The sequence below is a fragment of the Tachypleus tridentatus genome, chromosome 8 (genome assembly GCF_004210375.1).
Source record: "Tachypleus tridentatus isolate NWPU-2018 chromosome 8, ASM421037v1, whole genome shotgun sequence".
NCBI classification, from domain to species: domain Eukaryota; kingdom Metazoa; phylum Arthropoda; class Merostomata; order Xiphosura; family Limulidae; genus Tachypleus; species Tachypleus tridentatus.
This window is the reverse complement of record NC_134832.1, coordinates 82,245,990-82,271,492: the sequence shown is the minus strand read 5'-3', so window position 1 is coordinate 82,271,492 and position 25,503 is coordinate 82,245,990. Positions and strand designations below refer to the sequence as shown.

Genomic DNA, 25,503 nt, shown 5'->3' with positions numbered 1-25,503 from the left:
ACCATGTCTTTATGGACCTCACTTTGTGTATGGGGGCATTATCATGCTGAAACAAAAAGCACCTTCCCCAAAATGTTGCCACAAAGTTGGAAGTACACAATTCTTTAGAATATCACTGTATGCTGTAGCATTAAGATTTCCATTAACTGAAACAATGGAGTCTTGCTCAAACCATGAAAAACAGCCCCAGACCATTATTCCTCCTCAACAAAACTGTACAGTTAGCACAATGCATTGAGGCAGGTAGCATTCTCTTGGCATCTGCCAAACCCAGATTTGCCTGTCAAACTGCCACATAGTGAAGCATGATTCATCGCTTTAAAGAATGTGCTTCCACTGCTCCAGAGTCCAATGGTAGTGTGCTTTACACCACTCCAGCCAATGCTTGGTATTGCACATGGTGATCTTAGGCTTGTGTGCAGCTGCTTGGCCATGGAAACCCATTTCATGAAGCTCCTGACAAGCAGCTTTTATGCTAACATTACTTCTACAAGCAGTTTGGAACTTGATAATGAGTGTTGCAACTGTGGACAGACGATTTTCACAAGATACACACTTCAGCACTCAGTGGTCCCGTTCTGTGAGTTTGTGTGACCTACAACTTTGTGGCTAAGCTGTTGTTGCTCCTAGATGTTTCCACTTCACAATAACAGCATTTACAGTTGACCAGGACAGCTCTAGTGGGGTAGAAATTTGATGAATTGACTTGTTGGAAAAGTGGCATCCTATAACAGTGCCATGCTGAAAGTCAGTGAGCTCTTCAGTACGACCCATTCCACTGCCAATGTTTGTTTATGGAGATTGCATGGCTGTATGCTTGATTTTATGCATCTATTATTAATGGGTATGGCTGAAATAGCCAAACCCACAAATTAGAAGAAGTGTCCACATACATTTAAAAGAAAAACAACTTTCTACCAACACTAACTTGATGTGTGCTCCTTAGAACGCCTGCAAACAAAATATATTTCCCAATACTTCTTGGAGATTACCAGGTGATTAACAGTTGTAAATCCATAAATAATTAACTTTTGAGAAGTATTCTCTTTTTTTTTCAAATATAATCCGGAATTCAAATTTTAAATGTCATCAAAAAAACAATATAAATAAATCCACAAATTTTGTGTTTTTTTTAAATTCATATATCTAACTATATTAATCACAAGAGAGAAGATTTATTCAGATATTTAGCAACACCAACTACAGGATAACATAAAGGAATTAGTGCTGAAACTATATTTTAAGTTACTGTTTACCAGTTCTGATTCCAACTCTAAACTGTGATAAAATCACATTCTTATTCAGCCTGTAATGTTTCTCCTCTTAGCATTTATAAGATTATCTTGGACTGATTAAAGAATATATCAAAGTCATTTTACTATGAAAATATAATTTTATAGAGGTTATTACTAAGTTTATTCTTCAGTAGGTAAGTTACCTAACTGTTTAGGATTCCATTAAAATATAAGCTTCATGCTTTTTTGAAGAATAAAATACCACATTGAAAAATAGTTTTTAGAATTATTTTTTACCTTGATTTTTTCATGTTTTGTTCAACAAGAGCAATATGAGAATTTAGTTGGGTTAAAGGAAGAAAGCTTTCAAAATATCAGATATATTACTGTATTTATGTAAATAAATTTATTTATCTAAATAAATACTACTCAGTGTATTATTTCTACTACTGTCCAACAAGTCACTTTAGCCCTATCATGAGCAGGCATTTGATATCCCCAGAAACTAAAGAAATATTTGATGAAATATCAAATATTTTATAACTGTTTTATTTTATACATGAAAATTATATGTGAAAAGGTTTACCAAGTTTCACCCATATGTTCCAGAGAAAAGAAATACTAGGTGTACCAAACATGGGATTACAATGAGCTGTCTATTACTCAGCCTTATTAAGTGTAAACTTACTAGCTATTCACTAGTAAGATCTCTGCTGACAATAAAAAATAGAGACAGCACTTACCTAAGAATTGGAAAGCTTTAGGAAAGAAAGGCAGGAGTTTTTCACTGTAATTATCATTGACTGAGATCCTCATGAAATGTGTATCTTGGATAAAGTCTGGCTTAGGGCAGTTGGCACTGACATTCAACTCATATGTGATGTTATGACTCTAGAAATGTATTTTACATGTTACATGGTCATAAATACATGTAACACATTAATTTCATAAATGCAGAATACTGAAAATTTATCATAACAAAAATCATGTAAACCTAGGCAATAAATTAATTAATTCAGCCAAATATGAAAATGGTTGAGGTTACTTTTGGAATTTTACTCAAGGTATACAAGTATCACAGGTGCTATCCACAAGCAATAAAACCTTCTGCAAACCACAATTATTTATATTTTCTTCTATTGTCTTCATGTTCAAAGAATTTGCAAAATAGTGTGCTTTGTTTTGGAAATAGTTTAAACTTATTCTATTTTCAGTGTTATTCACCACTGATGTATTACTTTAATTTACTTATAACTATGCACACACACATACATGTATATAAATATAGTCACGCAATTTTTCTACCCTTTATGTAGGGCATCCTTGGGCACAAGGAAAGAAACAAAATTAGATATATTACAAAATGCATGACAAAAAGAATGGTTATAATCATGTGAAGTACAAAAAACAATAAAATTAGCTAACAATATTATAGACTATCTAGAAACAGTATGAATGGAGGAAAAGGAACAATATTTAAGACAATTATTTATATGTATTTATATACAACAAACTAAGAAGTTGGAAACAATTAGGTATGAGAGATTTTGTAACTGTCACACCACTTTCTTGTAAAACTGCTTTTTCATACATGAAAATCTGTAGCTAACGCATCAGTTGGAAGATATGATCTAAATGCATTACTGTCTTTCTATTCATTAAAGAAATGCAACTTCCAAATAAAGAATGTGGATTTTGATATAGAACTTTCACCAATTTATGAAAGGAAAAATGTAGTATCCAAGTTCATTTGTTACAAACTTCAGATTCCCTTGTGCAAAATGTTCCAGCATATAATTAATGTCAAAAATATTTTCTGGAAGAGGAACCCAAAAAACTAAATTCAGAAAATGTCCAAGTTTCTCTGTAAAGTAAGATTTGCTGATTACTCATATCCTTTTGAAATTACATACAAGAACATAAACTTATCTATTTACACTCCTGCTCTAACCCAAGACTGCTTTCATTCTTTCTCACCAATACTTCTTATCATTCTTTCTTCCTTAAAAAGGAAAACTTTTAAACTCTAAAGGAGCTTTCACACAATCCAAACATAATCATAACATATCCAGACAAAGGAAACAGAGTTATAGTATTAGACATTATGTAATTAATGACAGTTTAAGTGACACTATAAAGTTCAAACCCTTTACTTAAGAAAACTTACAGTGCTTCTTGAGACAGTTAGAAAGCAAAACCATTATTACTGATAATGCATTCAACCAATTATATCCTTGCAGACCAAGTAATAAAGTATGGTGTCCCTGAGATCCATAAATAGAATCATCCATTATGCTTATTTCCTTTCAGCAGTTAAAATACATTGTTAAAAAGTAGACAAATTTATTGTATCTATCTTCAAACCATTAACTTTTAACAAATTTAATGTCCTAAGCTAATTCTCATTCATTAGCAAATTAAAAAACCTACATCTCCCTATGGTAGCTTTATTATTCACAAATATTTCAGTAAAATAACTTGTAAACATCTGCTTAGAAAATCTATTTTTAGAAAGTTTTCATAGTTGTGATTTCAACCAAGAAACAACTCATATCCTTAATTACCAATTTTGGAAATAGAACTATTTCATATTTAATGGAACTTGCACGAACTGGCTGAAAAGAACTTGGTGGAGTGGCTATGGGGTTCTCATTAGGACTAATCCTAGATAATACTTTTCCTTGCCACCATGTAAAATCTTGATTGAAAAAACTGCTCAGAGAACTTTACAAATGTAGCAATGATAAAGTCTTGTCACACTATTCATGATAAAGTTTAGTTGTGAAGTCAAAGAATAGAATACTTTATTGTTTCTAGAAGGACTAATTACTCAAGAAACTCAAAAGTTCTTCAGTATCAATCTGTAAAAATAAAGCATTAACAGAACAATCAAATGAATCTGATAGATTTATACTTGTATGAAATGAGATCAACCTAGCAACAAGTCTACTGATTTGAGACTTTAAAATTTGTTCAACTTGTTGTATAATATATTCCAAGATCATTTTTATCCATTAAATGCCATTGTGTTATGGATACCTAAAATAACAGATCATCTAACAATAACATCCTCTCTTTCAGGATAAGTTCATAGTTTTCTCTTATGTTTAATTATACATTACATAACTGATATATAGTCAAGGTGTTCATCAATCAAATGATGTATTGCATACCGTTGTCTTATGAACAGATAATAACCAATTTCACTCACAGTACAAAGAATGTTCCAGTGAGAAACTTAATGATTAGCTTAGGTGAATTTGTAAGGGATTTTGCTGCATAATTTGCAAGTCAGAAAAATTGTGAGAGTTAGGAAAAATTGTCTACCTTTTGCATGTTATTAGACTTTATTTGTGGTTCATTATTTAATGCAAAAACCATTTTCAATATATTTAAAAGGTTTCAGGGATTACATAAAGGAAATTTGAGATAAGTAAAAGTACTTTCAACCTTAACATGAAATTACTTGCACTTGGACTATTCAAAACAAATACTCTTGATAAATGAACAAATCTTTTATTTTAGTTTATTAAAATATTTCACTAAAAATAATTTTTTGTATGCAAAAGACTTGTAATTTTAACCATAAAACTGCCAAATTTTGTTAAATTATACACATTGTATTGAATGTTAGAAGTATTAAATCTATAGACTTTATATGAGTACAAAGAAGTCACATGATTGGTCAAATTCATTGAGCCCATGTTGAGAGTTATGGAAAGTTTTCATAAAATCATCTTCTAATTACCAACATTATGAATAAAATGCTTATTGAAAAGATTAAATGTTTTTAATGTTACTTCCTCTACTATACTGATATTGTTTCTAGATAGTCAATACTGTTAGTTAATTTTATTGTTGCTTTGCTTCACATGATCAGAATATTCCTTTGATCTTGTAATTCCTATTGTGCCAAATTATCATTTTCATGAGTATAATGATGACCTAAACAAAATGTCAAAACATTGCCTGACCATATTTATATGCTTATACAATTGTATACAATAATTATCTTAGAAGTTCAAAACACTGAGGTATGAAGTTTTGTGTACTTACTTTCATACAAGCTTGAAGAAATATGGAGATAAAACTTAGCACTCCAAAATTCATTATTTGTCACACCATTAAAATATTTTGTTGTTGAATTGTGATTATATGAAAAAGAATGTTCTGAGATTTAGCATCACCTAGTATAGGATATTTTATTACTAACATGCTCAGCTTACTCACTCTTATCAGTTGTTAATAAGTAACAAACACGCATTCCTTACTCAAAAATGGAAAATTTGGTTTAGACTCATTATTTATATTAGGACAAGAACATTACTGGTTAAGCAACAAGATACACCTAAAGTTGCACTAGAAGACAACAACCTGCTGACCAATAATACAGGTATTTAGCAGTTGACTCTAGCAATCAGGAGAGCTGATCATGACAAAATCTGTGAAGTTTTTTAATACTCCAATTTCACATTATTTTAATTATAATATTCTTATACATTTTAAGAAAGCATAAAATATATGTTTAAACCTATCAAGTTAAGAGTAAATGAAGAAAGTTATAATTTTTCTACACTGAACAGGTATTTCCAATAGGCATTTCTTATTCAGTGCTACTCTCCAGGTTTTTTCTTCATGTATGCCACAAGCATTCTGCTTTCCCCTATTGGAATCAAATAATTCCAACATGTCTCTTATGTAAATCATCATGTGTCACTTCTCCATCCAAAGAAGCAAGAAATATTCATATGATGCACATGACTCCTTCTGTATGCCTCTTCCACACTATCATTTTGAAGTTTGCCAGAAAACGTAACACTGGGGAAAGTTCAGAGGAAGGTTGGGAAGTACCTGTTAGAAACACATTTTCATTATAGGAAAATTCTATCTTCTGATATGGTACTTCCCTCCACTCACAAGTTCAGTTAGTATCACACACACTGATTAGCTGGTGTGGTTAGTGTGAAGAAATGACAGAAAAACTCCATAAAAGTGTCTGAAGGATGCACTTGGAAATGAGGGACTCAGATCTGAAGAGCTGATGAGGGGAATCACACCACTTCTGAAACCAGGTGTACTCTTCACTGATCTGTGAAGTATGTAGTAAATAAGGGCTGAAAAAAACAGGAGCACATGCAAGTGAGAGAACTGTGGCAGGTTAGTGATGCCAACCATGAAATGTATATGCAGTTTAATCCACAAAGTATAAATATGGGTAAAACATTGGAGGTGCCCCCAGGTATAGAATGGCTAGGTCAACTTCAACCAAAAACCATGCTACTGGGAACAAACATTCATGTGAGATAGGAGGATTATACCATCTTCACCTCAAGTACAAGAGACTGGGGGTAATACAGAACTTCTCTGAATCATAATCATGACACAGTAGCTTTGATCTATCAATCTAGGGACCTTGCATCTCATATTGAAAGAATATGTGTGTAATATCAATCTAGGGACCTTGCATCTCATATTGAAAGAATATGTGTGTAATATAAATCAGCTCCCCCAATAGTAGAATTGACAAAAACCATCTGAAAAGTAATAACATCATTGGAATAAGATGCAACAAGTGATAGCAAAAAGAACAGAACCAGAACATTCCCATTTCCTCCACTGTGGCATACTGCATGGAATGTGACTGAGGGAAAAATATAAACAACTATAAACATGTGTGAGGACTTATGTTGATTGGTTCTACTTTAAATCGAAAACCACAAGGTACTGACATCAACATGGGAGTAGGGTGAGGGCTACCAATCGAAGGAGTAAACTGCAATTTTATGTCTCATTCCTTTCTGAGTGTATATTGCATATTGGAGGATAGCATGTCATATACACCTGCAAAACACCACCATCCCATCCTGCACTGAGTGGTTACTGCCGTCTTCGAGTGGAACCTACCCAGGAGGGTGTCTCCATGGCCGATCACCCCAGCAGCTTAGAACTGGAAAGTGTTTAGGAGTCCCATAATTCACTAGAAGAAATGAGAGTGAGAACATGGTAGAGAATCTGGATGAATGTCATCACCTGAGACAGTGCAACGGGAGACCACAAAACCCTATTTGAAATGCATACCGTATCAATTTATTCAATACAAGGCAGGACAGGGATGGGCAGCTGTCTCCTTCTTCTGCTTTACACTTGCAGTCCATGGGTGGTATGGTCCAGAACAGATAAATTTATGAAGCAATTACATTACAAGATTACTAATATATAAGTGATTTTGTGGAACACCCCCATCATAAAAGTGAGCATTACAAAGCCATGGAAGATCAAAGTGCACATCAACATAGCTGAACAGTACAGATTTCAAGTTGAAGAATACCTTGCACCACTTGTCATAGAGTGGGATCCATATAATGATTAAATGAAGCAAGGTCTCTTGAAAGGAGATGTATGAATATAACCTAACCCAGTCAAAATTTTCCTAAAACCTGAAGAATGGCCAGAGGTTGAAGACCAAAACCTATGATGAAGAAACTAGGATAGGTGTAAATAATGGGAGATGAACTTTATACAATTTCCTCAAACAACTGAAGATGAGATGTCAGGTAAAAGGTAAGGTGTTAAATCTGATGAGAAGACACCTGGAACATATTCTGGGAGGAAGAAGATAAGAGGGAAGAAGCCAATCAAATCAAAAGTGAAACTCAATTAATGAGGGTAGAAGGGGAAAGATTCCAAACAGAAACAAAATTTCAGAGATAAAGAATCAAGAATATGTACCATGGAAGGAAACTGCATGGTCAACATAACAATGAAGAGTACAAATTGCACATAGAAATCTATCTCAATCAGGAGTGTAGAGATGAGAAAATAGGTGAAAAGAAAGATTTACTCTTCCCATCTCCTAAGATCTTTAAGAGGAAGGAGCCATCTGGATAAAGGAGGAGATAGGTAGGATGATTAAGCATATGTGAAATGTCAATGGGAAACAAATCAGACCTTTGCTGTCCACAGGCTAGGAGGAAAAGGAAATACCTTTTAAGGGAAAGGTGGGTAATGAAACACAAGCAAAGTGGTTCAAACAGTGTTAAATTAAGGGAACAGAGGACCACATTACTATCCCACTCCAGAAGAGTTGGTCATTGAGGGGGACAATTAATATGGAAAGAATGCATTAAGATGGTAAGGACAAGAGAAGGAAAAACTAAAGGTATAGGATAAGGCTGCCTGATAACTCAAGACACCAACTTAAATGACACATGAGAAACTCCACTATTTGAGCCATGGTCAGTGGAGAATTCTGCCAGCCACAGACCACTTGTGCAACATTTTCCACTTGCAGTGATGCATCTCCATTGTAGAAAGACATATGGAACAAGCTAAAAAGAAAGGTGCTTGAAGGAAGGAACCTGAATTCCTTGCCAAGAACCTGATAAAAGCCAGACATGAAGATAAAGGATGTGAATGGCTGGATGTAAAACCAGCAACCGAGGTTAGCGAAGAAGGAAGGGAGACAAAGGAAGAGGTACTGGAGGGAAAAAATGAAAGTGCTCTAAATTGCAAAAACCATGGTTGAAATGACCAATAAGGAACAATCAAAAGGACTCAACTTACAGTGTATTGGATGAGAGCATTCACCCAATGAATTAATTGGATAGGAGGATAAACAAAGAAATTTGTGGAACAAGCCTGGTGGAAGGCACTGATAGCCTAAGCCTGAGGTACTGCAGACCAAGAGGGATAACTTATGATTGAGGTATGTGATAAATGCATCTACACAGGAAAACCCAACCAACTGCAAAGCCAACAGAAAATAAGGTATCTAAAAACATTCCATTGGATATATTTGATCAGGGTAGGAAAAGTGATCCACTATGAGACTAAAAGCACCTGTAACATGACATGCAATGAGATAAATGTGGTGCATGCGAGTTCAATATAGTAGATTCAATGTTTGAAAACAGATTTCCATTGTAATTGATATGTGCTACCACTGCAGAACTGATGGAACGAATCCTCACCAGACAATGTATGAGGAGAGGAGGGTATTGATTCAAAAGCATGACAGACAACATGACACCTGAAAGGATGCATCTGTGAAAAGATGTAGATCTGGATGAGGAGGAAGTGGGAAGCCTGTTGATGTATGGGCCTTGTCTAACCAGCAGTGAAGATCATCAGGGTACAAAGAAGGGTAATGGGAGCTGACAAGAGATGCTCTCCATTAATCATGAAGAGCTCATGAAAGGATTGCACATACTCACGACCAATGGGAAACAATGCTGTCATTAGCGACCACATCCTTGAAAGCAATAAAACTTTCTGAATATAAAGTGAGGGAGCTGAAAGGGCATGGCAAGCGAACAGTTCCAAAGAACAAAATTGTAGAGGAGAAAGTTGTGCTCACCTGAGACGTCTGGTCAGGTCAGAGGAAGGACTTCTTCAGTTTGATTAACCAGCACACCTGAGCAGCCACTACAAGGACATATTCAACCCCAAAGAGTGAAGATAGTGAAAAAAGTTCTTACCATCTGACAGAAAAAAAAGGGGAAAGTAGCAAGCCTAAAAGGTAAGGTACCAAACTGATAAATAATTCGTGATGGATGAAGCTAAGATACATATGAGACCATGGTAATATAGGGATGTGGAGATTAGCATTGGCAATGTTTATCTTGGTCATCCATAAGCCTGATGAAAATAACTGTAGGGTAAGAAATGATTCCATGGTAAAACAAGGCAGCTGACTAAAGTGAGTAAGGTGGGACAATTTGATGACAGAGCTCCAGTCCCCAGTTTTCTCAGGAACAATATAAAGTCTTAAATAAAAATCTGGAAAAGAATGTAGAATAAGTTTGATGGCTAACTGAGATAGTAGTTCCAAAATCATAGGATTCCAAGGTAGAGGGAAGGAAATGGGTATAGCAGATATGGGAGGTGAGGGAAAAATTAGGATGTTGAATCCTTCTGATAAAACATGAAGAACCCAATCATCCCTGACAAAAGGATGCCAGAGACAAAAAAATTCAGAACTTCCACAAAAGGTTAATGAAATAAAGATTATAAATGAAAAAAATATTTAGAATGTGAAAACTTTAATACTTAGCTTACTGCCTTTTGGACTAAAGACTACAGAAATTAATATGGCACCAGATTACAACATTAGAGAAACTGTAATTTTACATTGCTACTTTTTTTATTTTTTAACTTGTTATTCACACAACTGAACGTCTTATAGTTCTCCAGTTTGCAGTACCAATATACAAGTCAAACTTCTATGATGAATTTGATGAAAAAGAACATAGCTTGCAGATGTCTTTCTCTCCTGCAAACCTCTCAATATGCCTATTTTAGTTTCCACATCAGATGTATGTAGAAATAGCATTTAATATCTGTCTTTTGTCTCCCACAAATTACTACCTGTTAACTTGTAACAAAATTTCCAACACAACATTTACTACAAACAATATCAATCATAAATTATTTAAAATGTCAACTTCTGAATTATCTTGGTTTTCTCAAAAAATGTAATTCCAAGTCTTTCTTAATTCATTGTTTTAAAAATAGTGATAACATTTGCATTCTACACTCAATTAAATGAAATCAAAATTGGAGAGTATACTACTAAGGATTATCTTCAGTGCAAACCATTAATTTTTCTTTTATTTTTACTTTTGTTGTAAATGACTATTTAATTATTTTATATCATCCATTTGAAAAACAATCCAAAATCACACAGATTGAAATTGTGTACTGTTAACGCTTTGAGCAACTGTTATTGCATCAGGCATTATGTTTACAGTGCACAAAATGCTTTCAAATAGGATCTGCCAGGAAAACTATGATAGCATATATAGCATAATATGCAAATACTACATGTTTTATTCTCCTATAAGACATATTATTTCTTTTCCAAAAATGTTTAGGTTTTCTAAGTTCTAATTTTAGACCAAACAATATCCAGCTTGAAGTGATACTTTTTATAGCTTGAATAGTAAAGGAACTGCTGTTTCATGGGACAGCTGTATTGTGTCTTACTTAACATTATGTATGGGAGATCAATTTGAAGCAGTTATTTTGAACACATTACACATTTAATACAATCCAAAATAGTGGTGTTCCTGTTTTGAGTTGCAACTGTTATTGTAATATGGATTATCTTCATAAAAATCTATGTACTACAAAGAAACTATATGATGTGTATGAAATTATTATTGTTTTAAATTACTACTACATACAACCATATATGTTGAGATGAAAATGTGTTTGAGTAAATTAAGTGCTTGTCAGATTTTCCAATTAAAAACAAAAGTTAATAACTAAATTTTGTTAGAGATTATTCACAACTCACTATGTCATTTATTAGTTTAGCTTTCTAGTACAACATTTAGAAATAGTGGGAAAAATACTTTATGCAGCTACAATAATCACTTTTTCCCTGTAATATGCATTTGTTTAAGAATCTGTTTTATTTACAATTTTTACACCAAAAACACTATTTTTAACTTTCTTATATTAATTGTGGTACTTACATTTAACATCTCTTTGTTAAAAGCATCACTTTGTGAACCAAGGTACATGAACGGTAGAATCTTGGTGGGTCCCTGATGTGTAACTGAGAGACAAGGCTGAGATAAAGATGTTAAAGGTGAACATTTCCAAGTTTTATCTTCACAAAGATTAGGGTAAGCAGCCTGGAATTCCAGAAAACCACCTGCATTTGGATAAAAGTTTATCACATTTAGCACACACTGTCACACAGAACATTTCACTTAAAGCAGTATTTATCTCATTACATATACATGCCACTAGATATTCCCAATCCATTCACCCACACACAAAAAAAAACATCTTCTGAAAATGCTTGAGATACTATTTTTTAATTATCATTTATCTCATTTCATTTTCTTTTATTCCCAAGTACTTTCAAGTATCTTAATAAATAAGGATATTTTCAACTGATAGATAATGGACTAGCTTTTGAAAAATATCAAAATTAAACTTTCTTCCAATCTCCTCCTTCAGCCTACATTTTTATATTGCTTTGAATAACTGTATGCAAGTTGAATTTTAATTACATTCCAGTAAAATAAAATCATTGTTCTTCACTTTTAAAAGAGCACTGAAACAAGCTTAAAACAATTTTTGCTGTAAATAAAAATTTTGAACAATCACATTTTTTGTAATCTAACATTTTAAACAAGTCCTGCATCAGTCTAAACAGCATGAAAGTTCTATATGCCAGTTAAATTTAAAATCAGATTTTTAAGAGAAAAACTGCATATACATTTAACCAGTGACAACAAAATTTTTTTCTACACTGAGCTGCACCTTGATACTTTTAAAAATTATGTTAAACCTTTCACAACAGGTCAGGGTTCAAAGACTATGTCATTGGGTTTGTTGACTTGTATTTAAAATTTTATTAAACTATCATTTTATGAATTTACATTTAGATTGTAGATTATACTTAAAACTTATGAGTTAATTTCTTAATTTAAAAGTAAATATTAAAATAACATTTAAAATTAAATGTCTGTGAAGTCAAAACACCAAATCTATAGTTTTGTACAAATTAAGAACTCAAATTACTAATATTAACAAGCTACAAAAAAAATGGTAAAAATTTCATATATTTTTGTTTTACTGATGTGTGGCTCATATACTATATATATCAAACTCAGTGATTCTGTTTATCTCTTTACATTTTTTGAAACATTCTCTTATATACTCTTGCTGCAGTATACGACATGTGAATAACCAATCAACAGTTTAGAATGTCTCCAGAGTGATTTTCTTGGCCATTTTAATTTTTGATGCCTTTTTAGGCATCACATTATTTTGATCCAAATTTTCAATAATATAAATTGTGTCTTTAGTCTGCTCGAAGTTTTATATTTTTAAAAATCTAAATAAATCTGTTACTAAGCTTACAAAATTATAGTGGAATTCTATGGTATTAGTGCAATTTTTATGATTTTTGGTTCTTCAACTGTATAATATCTATAAAAAAAAATGTTTCATATCCACCACATGCAAAATTTAAAAGGCTTAGCAATGTATGTCCAGCAACAACCTAGTATATAGATCATAAAAGGAAGAGATAATTATTTGCTTTACTTCTCAATTTATTGTTCTATATTTTAAGAAAAATAAGTTTAAAAATTTATTTCCAAGTAGGAGAAACCTATATATATGTACACATTAATTTAGCAGACTAGTAATTTGTAAAATAGTCACATTTCAACTATTATATATGTATATATCATTCTCAAACTTATTTTTCTTGAAACAGTAAATAAAGAAGTAAAACAAAAACAATTATCTCTTCAAGTTATGACTTTTGTACTTGTTTTTGCTTACTGTGCTTACTGTAAGGCTGCTTACTAAGCCTTATAAAGTTTCACATGTGGAGGATATGAAATAAAATATATCATTTTATTAGATTTTATACGTACATGTGAAATAACCAAAAGTTATAAATAACTATATTAATACCATAAAATTCCATTACAATTTTATTGAATTTTACAATATACATGAAACAGGAAATGTTCACATTCATTTTAATTTTTTTCCTGAAGGTTATTTGTTTTTAATAATATCTTTAATTATTGTTTTAGTGTAACACAAGTATTTAGCTGTAATTTTTTTTTCCTGTTCACTAGAACCTTCCCATTGTTGACATAAGAAGCCTTTTTGTAAATATAATGAATTCCTCTGTGCCCAGTACATTTGTCTTCTGGCTGAATAGAGTGACTGTTTACCACAAGTATTTTTCTGCATTGTTGTCAAAGTTGTATGTTTTGCTCAAGCATCCTTAAGTTATGTGCTGGCCTATATTATTTCTTCATCATCATTTTTGGAGATACTGTCTTAAACATAAGGTTGGTCATCTTTACAATCTCTTGCCTTTCTCTTTTCACCTTGTTTATATTCTTCATTAACACATGGTCTTCAGCATTTCCAGGGTTCCAAATTTAGTATGCAACATAGTGTTAAAGTTGTGCCCCTTAAGTTTCTGGATACATGTTGCTATCCGACATCCTAAATTGCAAAAATTCACTAGGCTGCCTTAATGTTCCACGAGCTACGAGTAGTAAATATTTGCCTATATAAATAAATATGAGTTTAACAACAGTTACTAGCTTTTTTCAAATTATACAGTACCTCCTTCCTGCAGTATTCATTACCTTGCTATAGAAGACAATCACATTCTTTTCCATGGTGTAGTTTTCATATAAAATTGCTCCCACTGCAAAATCACTAACACCTGTATTCAATAAGAGGTGATCTTCAAGAACTGGGTATGCTGTTACAGAAGTAATGGCCAGTTCTTTCTTCAGTTTGCTACATGATTTTTTCTCAATCAACAGTCTAATAAAACTTGTTAGATTTTTCAATTAATCTGTGTGTAGATGATTTATGTCAGATAATGATTTTACAAAATGACAATAGTAAAAGTACAGTCCCAGAAATTGTCTTATCTCATGTAAGTTCTTTCATGCTGATCAGTTTTAAACAGATATCTTAGAAGGGTCTGTATATAATTCCTCTGTCTCAGAAACTTATCTGTTAATGGAACAATTCACACTTCTTAGGATTCAGCTTAAGATTATCCTTCTCAAACTGTTTCAGATTTCCTTTAACCCATCACAAGCATTGTCAAAGGTCTTATGTGTATTTATGTCATCTAAGTAGATTAGTACAATTTTCCAGAGTAGTCCAGTCAAAACATACTCCATCAGTCATTGATGTGTAAGATGCATGTTACATAATCAATATGGTGAAATGGTAAGTTACCACAATCTATTTTTTTCAGTAAAGCTTTCTTTTCTCAGTTTGCTATATCTGCCTCACATGTGACTACTTATGATGTTTTATAATGTCCCATTCAGCCTTCTTTCCAATTTCACTATTAGTTGTATTCATGGCTCTGATGATGACACCTATCTTTCAGATCCATAAGTTATTCCAATAAATAATCTCCCAGAACTCACTGGAATATTTGGTCTATTATACTTCAACCACTAGATGTAAATTTATTACTAATAAATCCTAGTAAGAGTATTTCACTTCTTGTTGATACAATTACCCTTTTTGTTGCCATTGCAAGTTTTAACCTCTGACATTAACTGTTGCGCAGTGCACAAGGAACTTCCTAGTTATAATCTTCAACTGAGGCCAGTTCCCAAAAGGCACTCTTCAATATTAGTTACCCACACATCACAAGGTGTAGAAAAGCTCCCCATATTAAAGGTAATTTCCATCTTTTGTCTTATCAGAATATTATGTCCATTTGTTTCCTTTATTTTTGGACGTAATTTTCTAATTATTATTATCAAATTTATTCAACTGTAGCTGTACAGCCACAGTCAGTCATCTAAAACCAAGGTTTCATACATTGTATATCTTATGGTTTATTTCAGTTTATTCCATTCATTATTATTAGTTATCTAACAAATTGTTTCACTTCTTCTAGAATGTTGTTTGTTTTTATTTTTTTTGGGGGGACAGGTTCAGTACTAATTGATTTGATGACACCATAACTACTACATAGTACTTTTAGTTCATTTGTAACTTTAATAATTCCAAGTTGAACTGCAAACTGAAGAGTTCAATTTTAACATATATAGATATCTTGATTCAGCTTATTGACACACTGTCTATTATGACATCTATGAATTGTTCATCTACTAATTAAAGCATCATTTCACAAGCCTTTCTAAATATTCTGTAAGTTCAACTAAAGTATTTTCTTTTTTCTGCTCCTGAACTTTACTTTGGAAATTTCCTTCTAGTGTGGTATTCCACACTTGTTTGATATGGCACCTACAAATGCTTGATAATTGTTAAATTTCTCAGAAGGATGAATAGCTCATTGTTCATTACTCTATATATTCACTTTGGAATATATTTTAAATTAAACTTCATATGCTTCCATGGTACTTTTTCATCTCAATTCACTGGTCTGTTGAATGAATGATCTTGTTGAACTAGACAAAAAAAATTCTTAATTGTTTTGGTAGCAACATAGCCAGAGTAGTCCAAGAAGGTTCCTCATCACAGATAGCAAAGAAAGTGTTAACAGATGTTAAATAAATAGTTTCACCTATTTCATATTTTATAGTAAATGGTATTTTAGATTACAATTATTTAGAAACATGTATGATATTTACATTTATTAGTTTATTTTCCAAGCGTTTATTCTGTCATTGATGTTATTTTTTACCTTACTGGTTTTACTATTATAATCTTATGTACTTTTTCAAGTTTCTCATTACAGCTTACAGCCTTTCTGTACTTCTTCAATCTCATTGTAATTCCACTCTTCATCTCCAACAGTTTCATGAGTCTTATCTTCAATCATATTTATATTTATTCTAAATTCATCTGTAACTGCTGTATCTTCTCCTTTCAACCCTTCTCTTAAAACTGTGGCATCTTTCTACTTAGTTTATTTAAATTTTCTACTTTTTTTTTCTTTATTCTCTCTTAATTTTCTGTTTTATTATTTTAGTTTTCAGTCTCTTTCTTCTTGATGTTTTATCAAAACTCTGGCTCCTTCTAAATGATCTTTTCTCTGCTGTTTGTCTCCAGAAAATTTGTGATGTCTTTTTTTTCTTGTGTTGTCATTTTAAAGTTCAGGCAATGTTCAACTATATTTTCACCAAAATAATTTCACTTCTCACACGACTGTTGTAATGTTTTCTATTGTTGGGTGGGTTTTTTAAATTATTTGGTAAAAATAAGGAAAAATTCATTTCATTGTAAATAAAGAATTTATTTATTTCATCAGTAAAGTTTTATATAGGCTACAATCAGTGGTAAGCCTATTTTCACAAATGTATTATTTATATGTAAAATTTCATTGCTAATCAGTTGTGACAAAGATGCTTGCTTACCAATTAACTTGATCACTGAAAAACAAAATTATTTACTCTAACTCACTAGAGCATTTTTAACTTACATTAAACTGATTAATTAGTCACAGCTCACACAGAATGTTATTTTTATACTGTTCTCTATTTCATAAAAATTCAAAATTTAACAGAGGCCTAAACTTTCATAAAATTTCTAGACTTCACAAAATTAATACATCATGTAAATCAGAATTTCATACAGTGGACATGACATTAAAATATTACAATTATAGCCCACAACTATATAAAACCATCAGTTGAGCACATCTGTAAAAAAATAGTTACAATTACATTTTATACTTCCAACTCTATGACAAACTCACCTTTAACTAAGTTCACACTTCGAAACACTTGTGCCAGTTTCTTCATCAGTACAGCAATAAAAGTATCAGTGGTATTTATATCTACTGTATATGATCCCTGGTCATACACTACAACATCGTATGTTTCATGTATGTCAAATTGGCAAGTATGTATCAGCAGATCTTTCACTGAAATCTGAAAAATTGGAAAAAGAACAAACTTTGTGAATCACAATTGTCATACATTTTCCTCACAATCAAATTATAAATACATCCTAAACTTGAAGTTACAAGATTAAGTGTGGACTTAAATTTGCAGCAGTACATCTTTATTAAGCTGGTCCAGCAGTGTTAATGTTGGATTTAAAACACACTGTACACAAAAAAATATGATAGTTTGAGAAAGAAAAATGAAAGTCAACACAGATGGACTATGCACTTATTCAAACAATCTGAACAAAATACGTCCCATGAAACACTTGAACAAGTTTTCAAGAGCAAAAATTATGGTTTTTTTTTGGTTTTTTTTCATATGCCATTTTATTGACATTATGTCAGTCAACAGTACTAATCAGTGTTCAAAGTACATTACTTATAATTCTAATTTCTTGTATTTAGCTGTATCATAAAATGTCTCAAATGTAGTCAATGGAGGAACCACATAACAGTATAAAAGAGTGGCTAATTATTAGCAACTAATTAACTGATAATTGGATTACTTTTTGTTTTTTAAATTCTAGTTCACTCACAAGCCCAGTATTATTTCTGTCATGTTAGTGTAACAACTGATCAAACTAAAATATGAAAACATTTTACGTTTTACCTGCATTTTATTTCTACAGTTATCCATATATTCACATGAAATAATCAATTTTTCTTTCTTCTTAAGAAAATAGCACAAGTCAAAAGAAACAACAACAAAAAACCCAAAACAATTACCTGGAAGGCTGGGAAGGTAAGGTTCAACTGAAGTAAGAAAAATAACCTTAATCTATTTTATAAGAGTGTGATCAATTTGTGAGCCACATTTGTTTCTTTTTCTGTACAAATCAAGTTGGCTCTTAAAAAAGTTAGTTTGGTTAACGAGCTGAAGTGTTAACCATGTTAAAGTAATGTAATTACATTCTGCAAACGTATGGATATCTACTGAACATTTAACAGATTTTTCTAAATAGTTTTACAAAATTTTAAAAGGATGAGATAAAATCTTGGTATTTACTGCTAATAAGAAAGAAAAAAGAAATTAATTTTAGATTTCAGGATACACCTCAATAATTTAATAAACATTTCCTTCCCATGTATTACACACATACCTGGCCCACTAGAATAATTTTTATAGAGATAAATTTTAGACCTACCTTATCCTGTTGCAATCTACGTTTGACAAGTTTTGAACAACAAACATTAACAGCACTGGCAACATGGTAGGTATTATATTCAAGAAATGATCGACTGTCAATGATTAATACCTGTAAAAGAAATAATTGATGTATAGTGGTATTCATTAACACCCATTACACTGCACTCCACTTTCTTTTTATCTTCACATACATGATATAAACAGGTTATTATTTTAGTAAATAAATAAAACATCAGTTCAATGTTAGAGATTATATTAATACTCTCATCACTGATGAAAAAACAACATACGATAAACACTGAATAGTGTACTAAAATGTTGTTCCTGATGTAATATTAAAATATCTACTTTAACATCAAACGTAGCACAAATTTCTATTAAAGATTTTCATATTTTTTAAAATACTATACATTACAACTTAACCTTCGATATTAAAATTTGTTATTAATTATTTTAACCATTAAGTTATGAAATGTTCAATAGATACAAGTCTTATGTACGTATCATGCTACTTACCGTATCAATCTGATTCCTCACCACAGCAGCTAACTGGTGGACATCAACAATAGTAATAGGAAGAGACTTAGAAGCCATAGCTAGAGATAATTTTGTATCTCTTGAGAAATGAGCCCTGTCACTCTAATCTAACATCCATTTTCCAATTAAATCTTTTTTCTTTGCAGTTTACCAATAACATTTGGTTGTAATATTTTTGCATGGAAGCATCTGGAAAATTAAAAAAAGAAGTCAAACTATCTGCTACTAGAATCTTAAAAGGAATGAAATACAATTTTCATCATACTGCCGATACAAAAAAAATGTAAATAAATAAAATGTATGACCACCTGTTCCTGTACACATTTTTATGTGACTTATATTTATTAAACAAATGACAAGAACTATCTACAAGTCTGTGAAAGTTTTATGATCTATCCACTTTTGTTTTTAGAATACTAGTTGGTAGTCAGTATTTATGTATACAAGTTGATGGGATATAACCAGAAGCATCATTCCTGTTGGGGGTATAGCTGTGCAAATTAAGCAAATATTTGATTATGTAAGAGTAGCAACTACACCAACTGAAATGTGCATTTTCAATTATTCCAACTATCAAAGTATTGCTATTATATTTGTTGTTGAGCACAAAGCTGTGTGCATAATTAGGGGGTGGAGATTCATGATGGGAGGATCTCAGGCTCAATCCTCATTGCTACTAAATTTGCTCTCCCCATATTTTATTGTAAAAATGCTAAGGTTATCTGCCACCATCATCACATTTGAACTGTTGGCTAGAAGGAAATCAACTAACTATTGGCATCCGGCCACTTAATCTCTGGCTACTCTGGTGTTGAATTTACTGTTTTTTTTACACTGTGTTAGCTGGAGCAGATATAGGGAAGGGAGTCTGTACCCTTTTTGTTCTTTAATAAATCAATAACTATTATTTATTGTCATATAAGTAGTTGTTGATGTATGGAAGGGGGCCTGTGACCTGCCTCCATTTTGTTTTATAGAACTACAGTGACTGTAACAAATTTATAAGCAGAACTATTGGGTTGAGGAATAATTCGTGAGCGTTTTTTCAAGTTAAAAAAATATATTCATAAATGAAACGCTTTCGCAAAATATTTCATGTCATTTGGTAGATAATTTTTTGCTCTAATAGATGGTGTGTTTGATTTTCATATGTCTTTAATTTTTGCTTTCATTTTCAGCTCATTAAATGGAATGTCAAGTGGACAAAATCGAGCATTTTCAACACCATCTGCTTTTCGCATTTAATTTCTTGCAATTTCGTTTAAAACAATGCATACTATATACCTAGGTATTACATGAAATAAAGTTTCATAATAAATGTTTTGGGTGTAATGTGTTCATGCATTGAAGTATTGTATAGTCTTGCATGTAATGCTTGAATGAAATTATTTAAAAATGCTCACAAATTATTCCTCAACCTAATAGTAAAGAAAAATTAATATGACTGGGTAGAGCAAGAATTAGACTACCATATAATAGTAAATATAAAAGTTTAATTTTTACACTTTGCTCTTTGAGTTTTTTTCATTTGTAAATTGTGAAAGTATTTGTGCATTTGAAAGCTACAGAAATTTTCTTCAATAAAACAAAAGATAATACAAGTTTATATATGGGTTGAATCATTAATAAAGAAATATTACAAGCTTAACACATTAATAAATGTACAATATTTGGAGAAGCTTTTGTCATCATGAGATATGAATAGCTTAACCAGACACAGGAATATACATACTGTATGAAACAAAAAAAGTCTGAATGGAGATTGCTTAGAGGTTAATTAAGGTATTTTGATGTTTTTTCTTGAATATTATGAAGCTTTTACTTTTTAATTAACATGTTATGGTTTTATTTAGTTGTAATGTTTTTAAACATGTTTTTATTAGGTTCATCAAATAAAATTAAATTGTTTTCAAATTAAATAAGCTTAATTAAGCTTACTTTTTGGTGAGTATGGTAATTGACCATAAAATATTCTGAAAACTCAAATTTCTGAGCATTATTTTTGTTTATGTTACTGAGATAATGTACAATATTTTGTAAAATTAAAAGATTATTATACAATTACCGATGAATGATGATGATAAAACACGTTTACATTATTTTATTTACAGTAAATTAGTATGTGTTTACTGCATATTTTAAGAAACATGGTAGTGATCACATGGCAATAGTTAACATCATTCATTTAGCAAGTATTATTATTTCATTATAATTGTTTCCATACTTGTGTTTCATTAGTAAATATCAAACCACTTGATGTGACATAAGGACAGCAGCTAAGGCATGTACAAAAACTATGCATAAAAAAACAAGGAAGTAGTTTGAAAACTAAGAATTAGATAATATATTATCAAGAATGACAGTTTCTTAACAAGTTTAAAGCTATTACTTGGGATGAGCAGAAAACATTGGAATCCCTGTATATGTATATTCACTTGTACATACACACACTTAAACTTAATTTAGGAAAGGGGCAGAAAAAGAAAAATTTATTTTATGGAACTGAACTTGACATCATAGATTATATCCAATAGTGAATGAAAATGCACCTTGAAAAATAAAAAAGTTACATAAAGTCAATTGCAAGTGTATAGCTAAGTTCAATTTACATTTACAACTCAAATGTTGACAAAAATTATAACTTGTTATTAACCTTTGAAATAAAATAACAGGAAATATGTTGTAGTAAAGATTATAGCATGTATTTTGAAGAGCAAATTACTTAAAGAACAACATACAAAAACCATAATGTACAAGTGAGCTATAACAACTATTAATGAATGAGAGAGTTTTACCCTTTAACAATCAAAAATGTTACATGAAAGAGAGTAACATGTAGTTGTTGAACTATTAGGTGCTATTTTAAAACACATGAGCACTATGCTACATGCCAAATAATTTGATGTAATTAAAAATAACTGTCCTGGAGATCACAACTGTTGTTCTCAGGTATTTGAACAAATATTTTGACAGTGAACATTAAAAGGAAATAAAACATAGCTCTTCACACATGAAAAGTTAGTTGGGTTTTGGTTTGGTTTTATTTTGAATTTTGCACACAGCTACACAAGGGCTATTGAGCTAGCTGTCCCTAATTTAGCAGTGAAAGACTAGAGGTAAGGGAGCTAGTCATCACTACCCACCACCAACTCTTGGGCTACTCTTTTATCAACGAATAGTGGGATTAGCCGTCACATTATAACGCACCGACGGCTGAAAAGGGAAACATGTTTGGTGCAATGGGGATAAGTTAGTTGGGAAAAACAACGACAACAAACAGTTTGGTATTAAATGTTTTGAGAAAATTAAAACTTTTAGGTAGGGTTTATAAATATTAAACAAAACCAGAAAGGTTTTCATTCAAAGGAAAGTTTTTTTTATTGGTAAAAATCAATGAAATAAAAATTAGTTCACTTTCACTGACAAAAATAAAATGTCCATTTTATTTAACATTTTAATGGCATATTTCTATAAATATAAAAATTATGTACTACCTAAAGTGATAGAAAGCAAAGCAAAAAATTTATTTAAATACTTTGAACAGACAAGAATAAGGCAACAATAAATATTGACAGAAGAGAAAAATTTGCTGTATTTTTTATCACACACTATCATTTATTTATATAAGGTACAAATTTAGGTGTGAAAAACAAAATATTTAGTTTCATTCAACACATTATGTTTCTTGCTACGATATGTGGAAACAAAGCAAAATTTTTTTGGAAACTAATATATTCAGGAAGGAAGACAAGTTACAAACATTATCTTAAGAGGTTGAAATAATACATTTAATTCAATTTAGACAGTAGTGAAAAAAAGTGCTACACTTCTGACAATAAGTAAATTAAGATAGAAGCTATTATAAATTTTTAGTGGTTGGATCACATTATAAAATACAGTAGCATTAGCTCTTTTTCATGATAATACAAGATATCTACAATGTTTGGGGTCTTGTTGGTACAGTATAAAACACTTACAGACAATGTGGCAGTACACTTACACAGCCTACTTTAAACTGTGCATGATAAAGCTTTAAAAGAGTATATACCATAGAGCAGTATATAAACAGAGGAGTAAGATGTTTAGACATGTTACATGTACCAGTCAAAAACTGTGTAAAAGCTTATGTACAGTTTTGATTACACTTCTTTTGTAGCATAAAATTAATAAAATAATTTATATAAGTAAAAAAAGAGTAACTTGTCTTTCTTCAAGCTCAATGCCTTTTGAAAAGGATATCACATTTCTGTTCTTACAGATGGAAAAAGATTGAATCAAGTCAATATAATAATGAAAACAAAGGAAGATGGACTAGGCAAATATCAATCACTAGCTGACAAGACAGTTATGAAACCAGAAATTATTGATATGGAGAAACATACAGCCTGATGATAGATGAGGTGGAAAGCAATGAAACAAACAAACAAAAAAGAAGACCCAATGAAATGAAGGAGAAACAAAGGAAAAACAAATGCAATCCTTATTATTTTGTTTGTACTGTTTTTGAAGGGTTAATATCAATTATACCTATATTTATTTCCTTTATTAAAAAGGTATTTCTTCACATAAGCATGTGCATGCACACACAGTTTTTTTTTTACAGGTACCCCATACAAATAAATGTTTTTGTAAATATTATTTTCATCTGTGAATAGCTTTACTTGAATGTACTTCATCCAATTTAAGTTTAAAGTGTATTTTGATGCATTAGTGTCACAGGGGTGTAGTACAAGTGCTTTGTTTTTGTGTCAAAGCACTGAAATATCATCTTCATTAAATGGTCTATTTTTTGTATGGTTTCTTTCATTCTTCTGTCAAATTTTTCATAAAGCTACTAGAGGTTATTTGTACTAGCTGTTGCTAATTTAGAAGTGACAGACTAAAAGAAAGGCAGAAAGTCAATATTACCATTTGACAATTCTTGGCCTGCTCTTTAATAACAAAGACTGTGATTGACCATTATATTATAGCTCCTCCACAGCTGAAAGGGCAAACATTTGGTAATGGAATGCAAATTTTTGTATGGCATGTAGTTTCATAATTAGAGGGTTATTTTGTATTAATCTGAGGTATGACATCTTAAGTATTAAAAAGTATTGTTAAAAGGTTTATTTCTATCATATGTGAAACTTTCATTTTTTAGCCATTTTTCTTTGTTTTACTTTCTTGTATTGTTAAACAAATTGTTTTAGTGGTGAGAGAATGTTGCACTTATCTTAGCTGTGGAAACATTCTGGATTAATAAGATAGAGCTCAAAGAAGTTCCACTTCTCTCTCTCTCTCTGACCAGCACAACACAGTTACAATAAACCTACTAGTTCCTATTATATCTTGGGATATTAACTGTGATCATTTTTGTACTGTCATCAAAATTAATAACATTTGACAAGACATCAGTGTTAAGTCTATTTTTTAAACATTGCACCCTTTATTCAATTCCTCTAGGTTTTCCAAGAAGAGTGTATGTTAGTATTTCAACTATGCTAGGTGTACATGTCCATTCTGATGATACATTTCACTCAATACACAATTCCTCAGGCCAGCTAAGCCATAATTACCATAATAATGATCAGAAGAAAATTTGTTTGAGTGACTTGTTAAAATAAGAATTATTATGGCATGAATTCCTTTAAGCTGGCCAATTTTAAAAAGGGCATTCACATCATAACTAGCGTTATTCCAGAAAAATTCAGTTATAAATTAGAGATAACCACCTTGTATCCCATAACTCACCATCCTTCAAACCTCCAGCAAGCATGCCCTAATTGATTACTCCAGGGAAATGTGCAAGTTGGAAAATTCCACATATTTGTGTTTTTGCCATGCTAACTGAATTAGTCTTGGGAATATTATTTTAAACTGAATAAAACATACCCAGTCTTCATATAACAAGAGGGTATGACAATGATAATATACTTAAAGTATCGGAAATTATTCAGAAGATTAACCCACTGCTCAACAGTCAAACTTAATATGAATGATACAGATTCTGTGAAGTTTACATAACATAAAAGTTGGTTAATCAATCAAAATAAAGAGACAGAGAGTCCATTTTTACTGAGACAAAAAAGTAGCTCAATCTGTAATTTCTGAGATAGGGTTAAAAAAACATTGTTTAGCAGAAAAATGCAATGCAAAAAGAGAATAAGTGTAGCATATATATCTATTTTTTTTACAGCTTCACCCTACCGATTCAATAC

General features: G+C 31.4%; 1 protein-coding gene across 4 annotated transcripts in view; it reads right to left on the bottom strand.

Annotated features, from left to right (window-relative positions):
• Window positions 1-25,503, bottom strand: part of LOC143222795 (uncharacterized) — a 76,764-nt gene that overhangs the window by 12,601 nt on the left and 38,660 nt on the right. For all 4 annotated transcript variants that reach the window (XM_076449780.1, XM_076449782.1, XM_076449783.1 and 1 more), the window contains 5 exons: window positions 19,283-19,492; window positions 18,765-18,875; window positions 17,428-17,602; window positions 11,714-11,895; window positions 1,979-2,126 (listed from right to left, as the gene is read on the bottom strand). In XM_076449780.1, coding sequence (XP_076305895.1) covers window positions 1,979-2,126; window positions 11,714-11,895; window positions 17,428-17,602; window positions 18,765-18,875; window positions 19,283-19,360 — 694 coding nt within the window. In that variant the 5' untranslated portion in view covers window positions 19,361-19,492. The remainder of the gene's footprint in view (window positions 1-1,978; window positions 2,127-11,713; window positions 11,896-17,427; window positions 17,603-18,764; window positions 18,876-19,282; window positions 19,493-25,503) is intronic.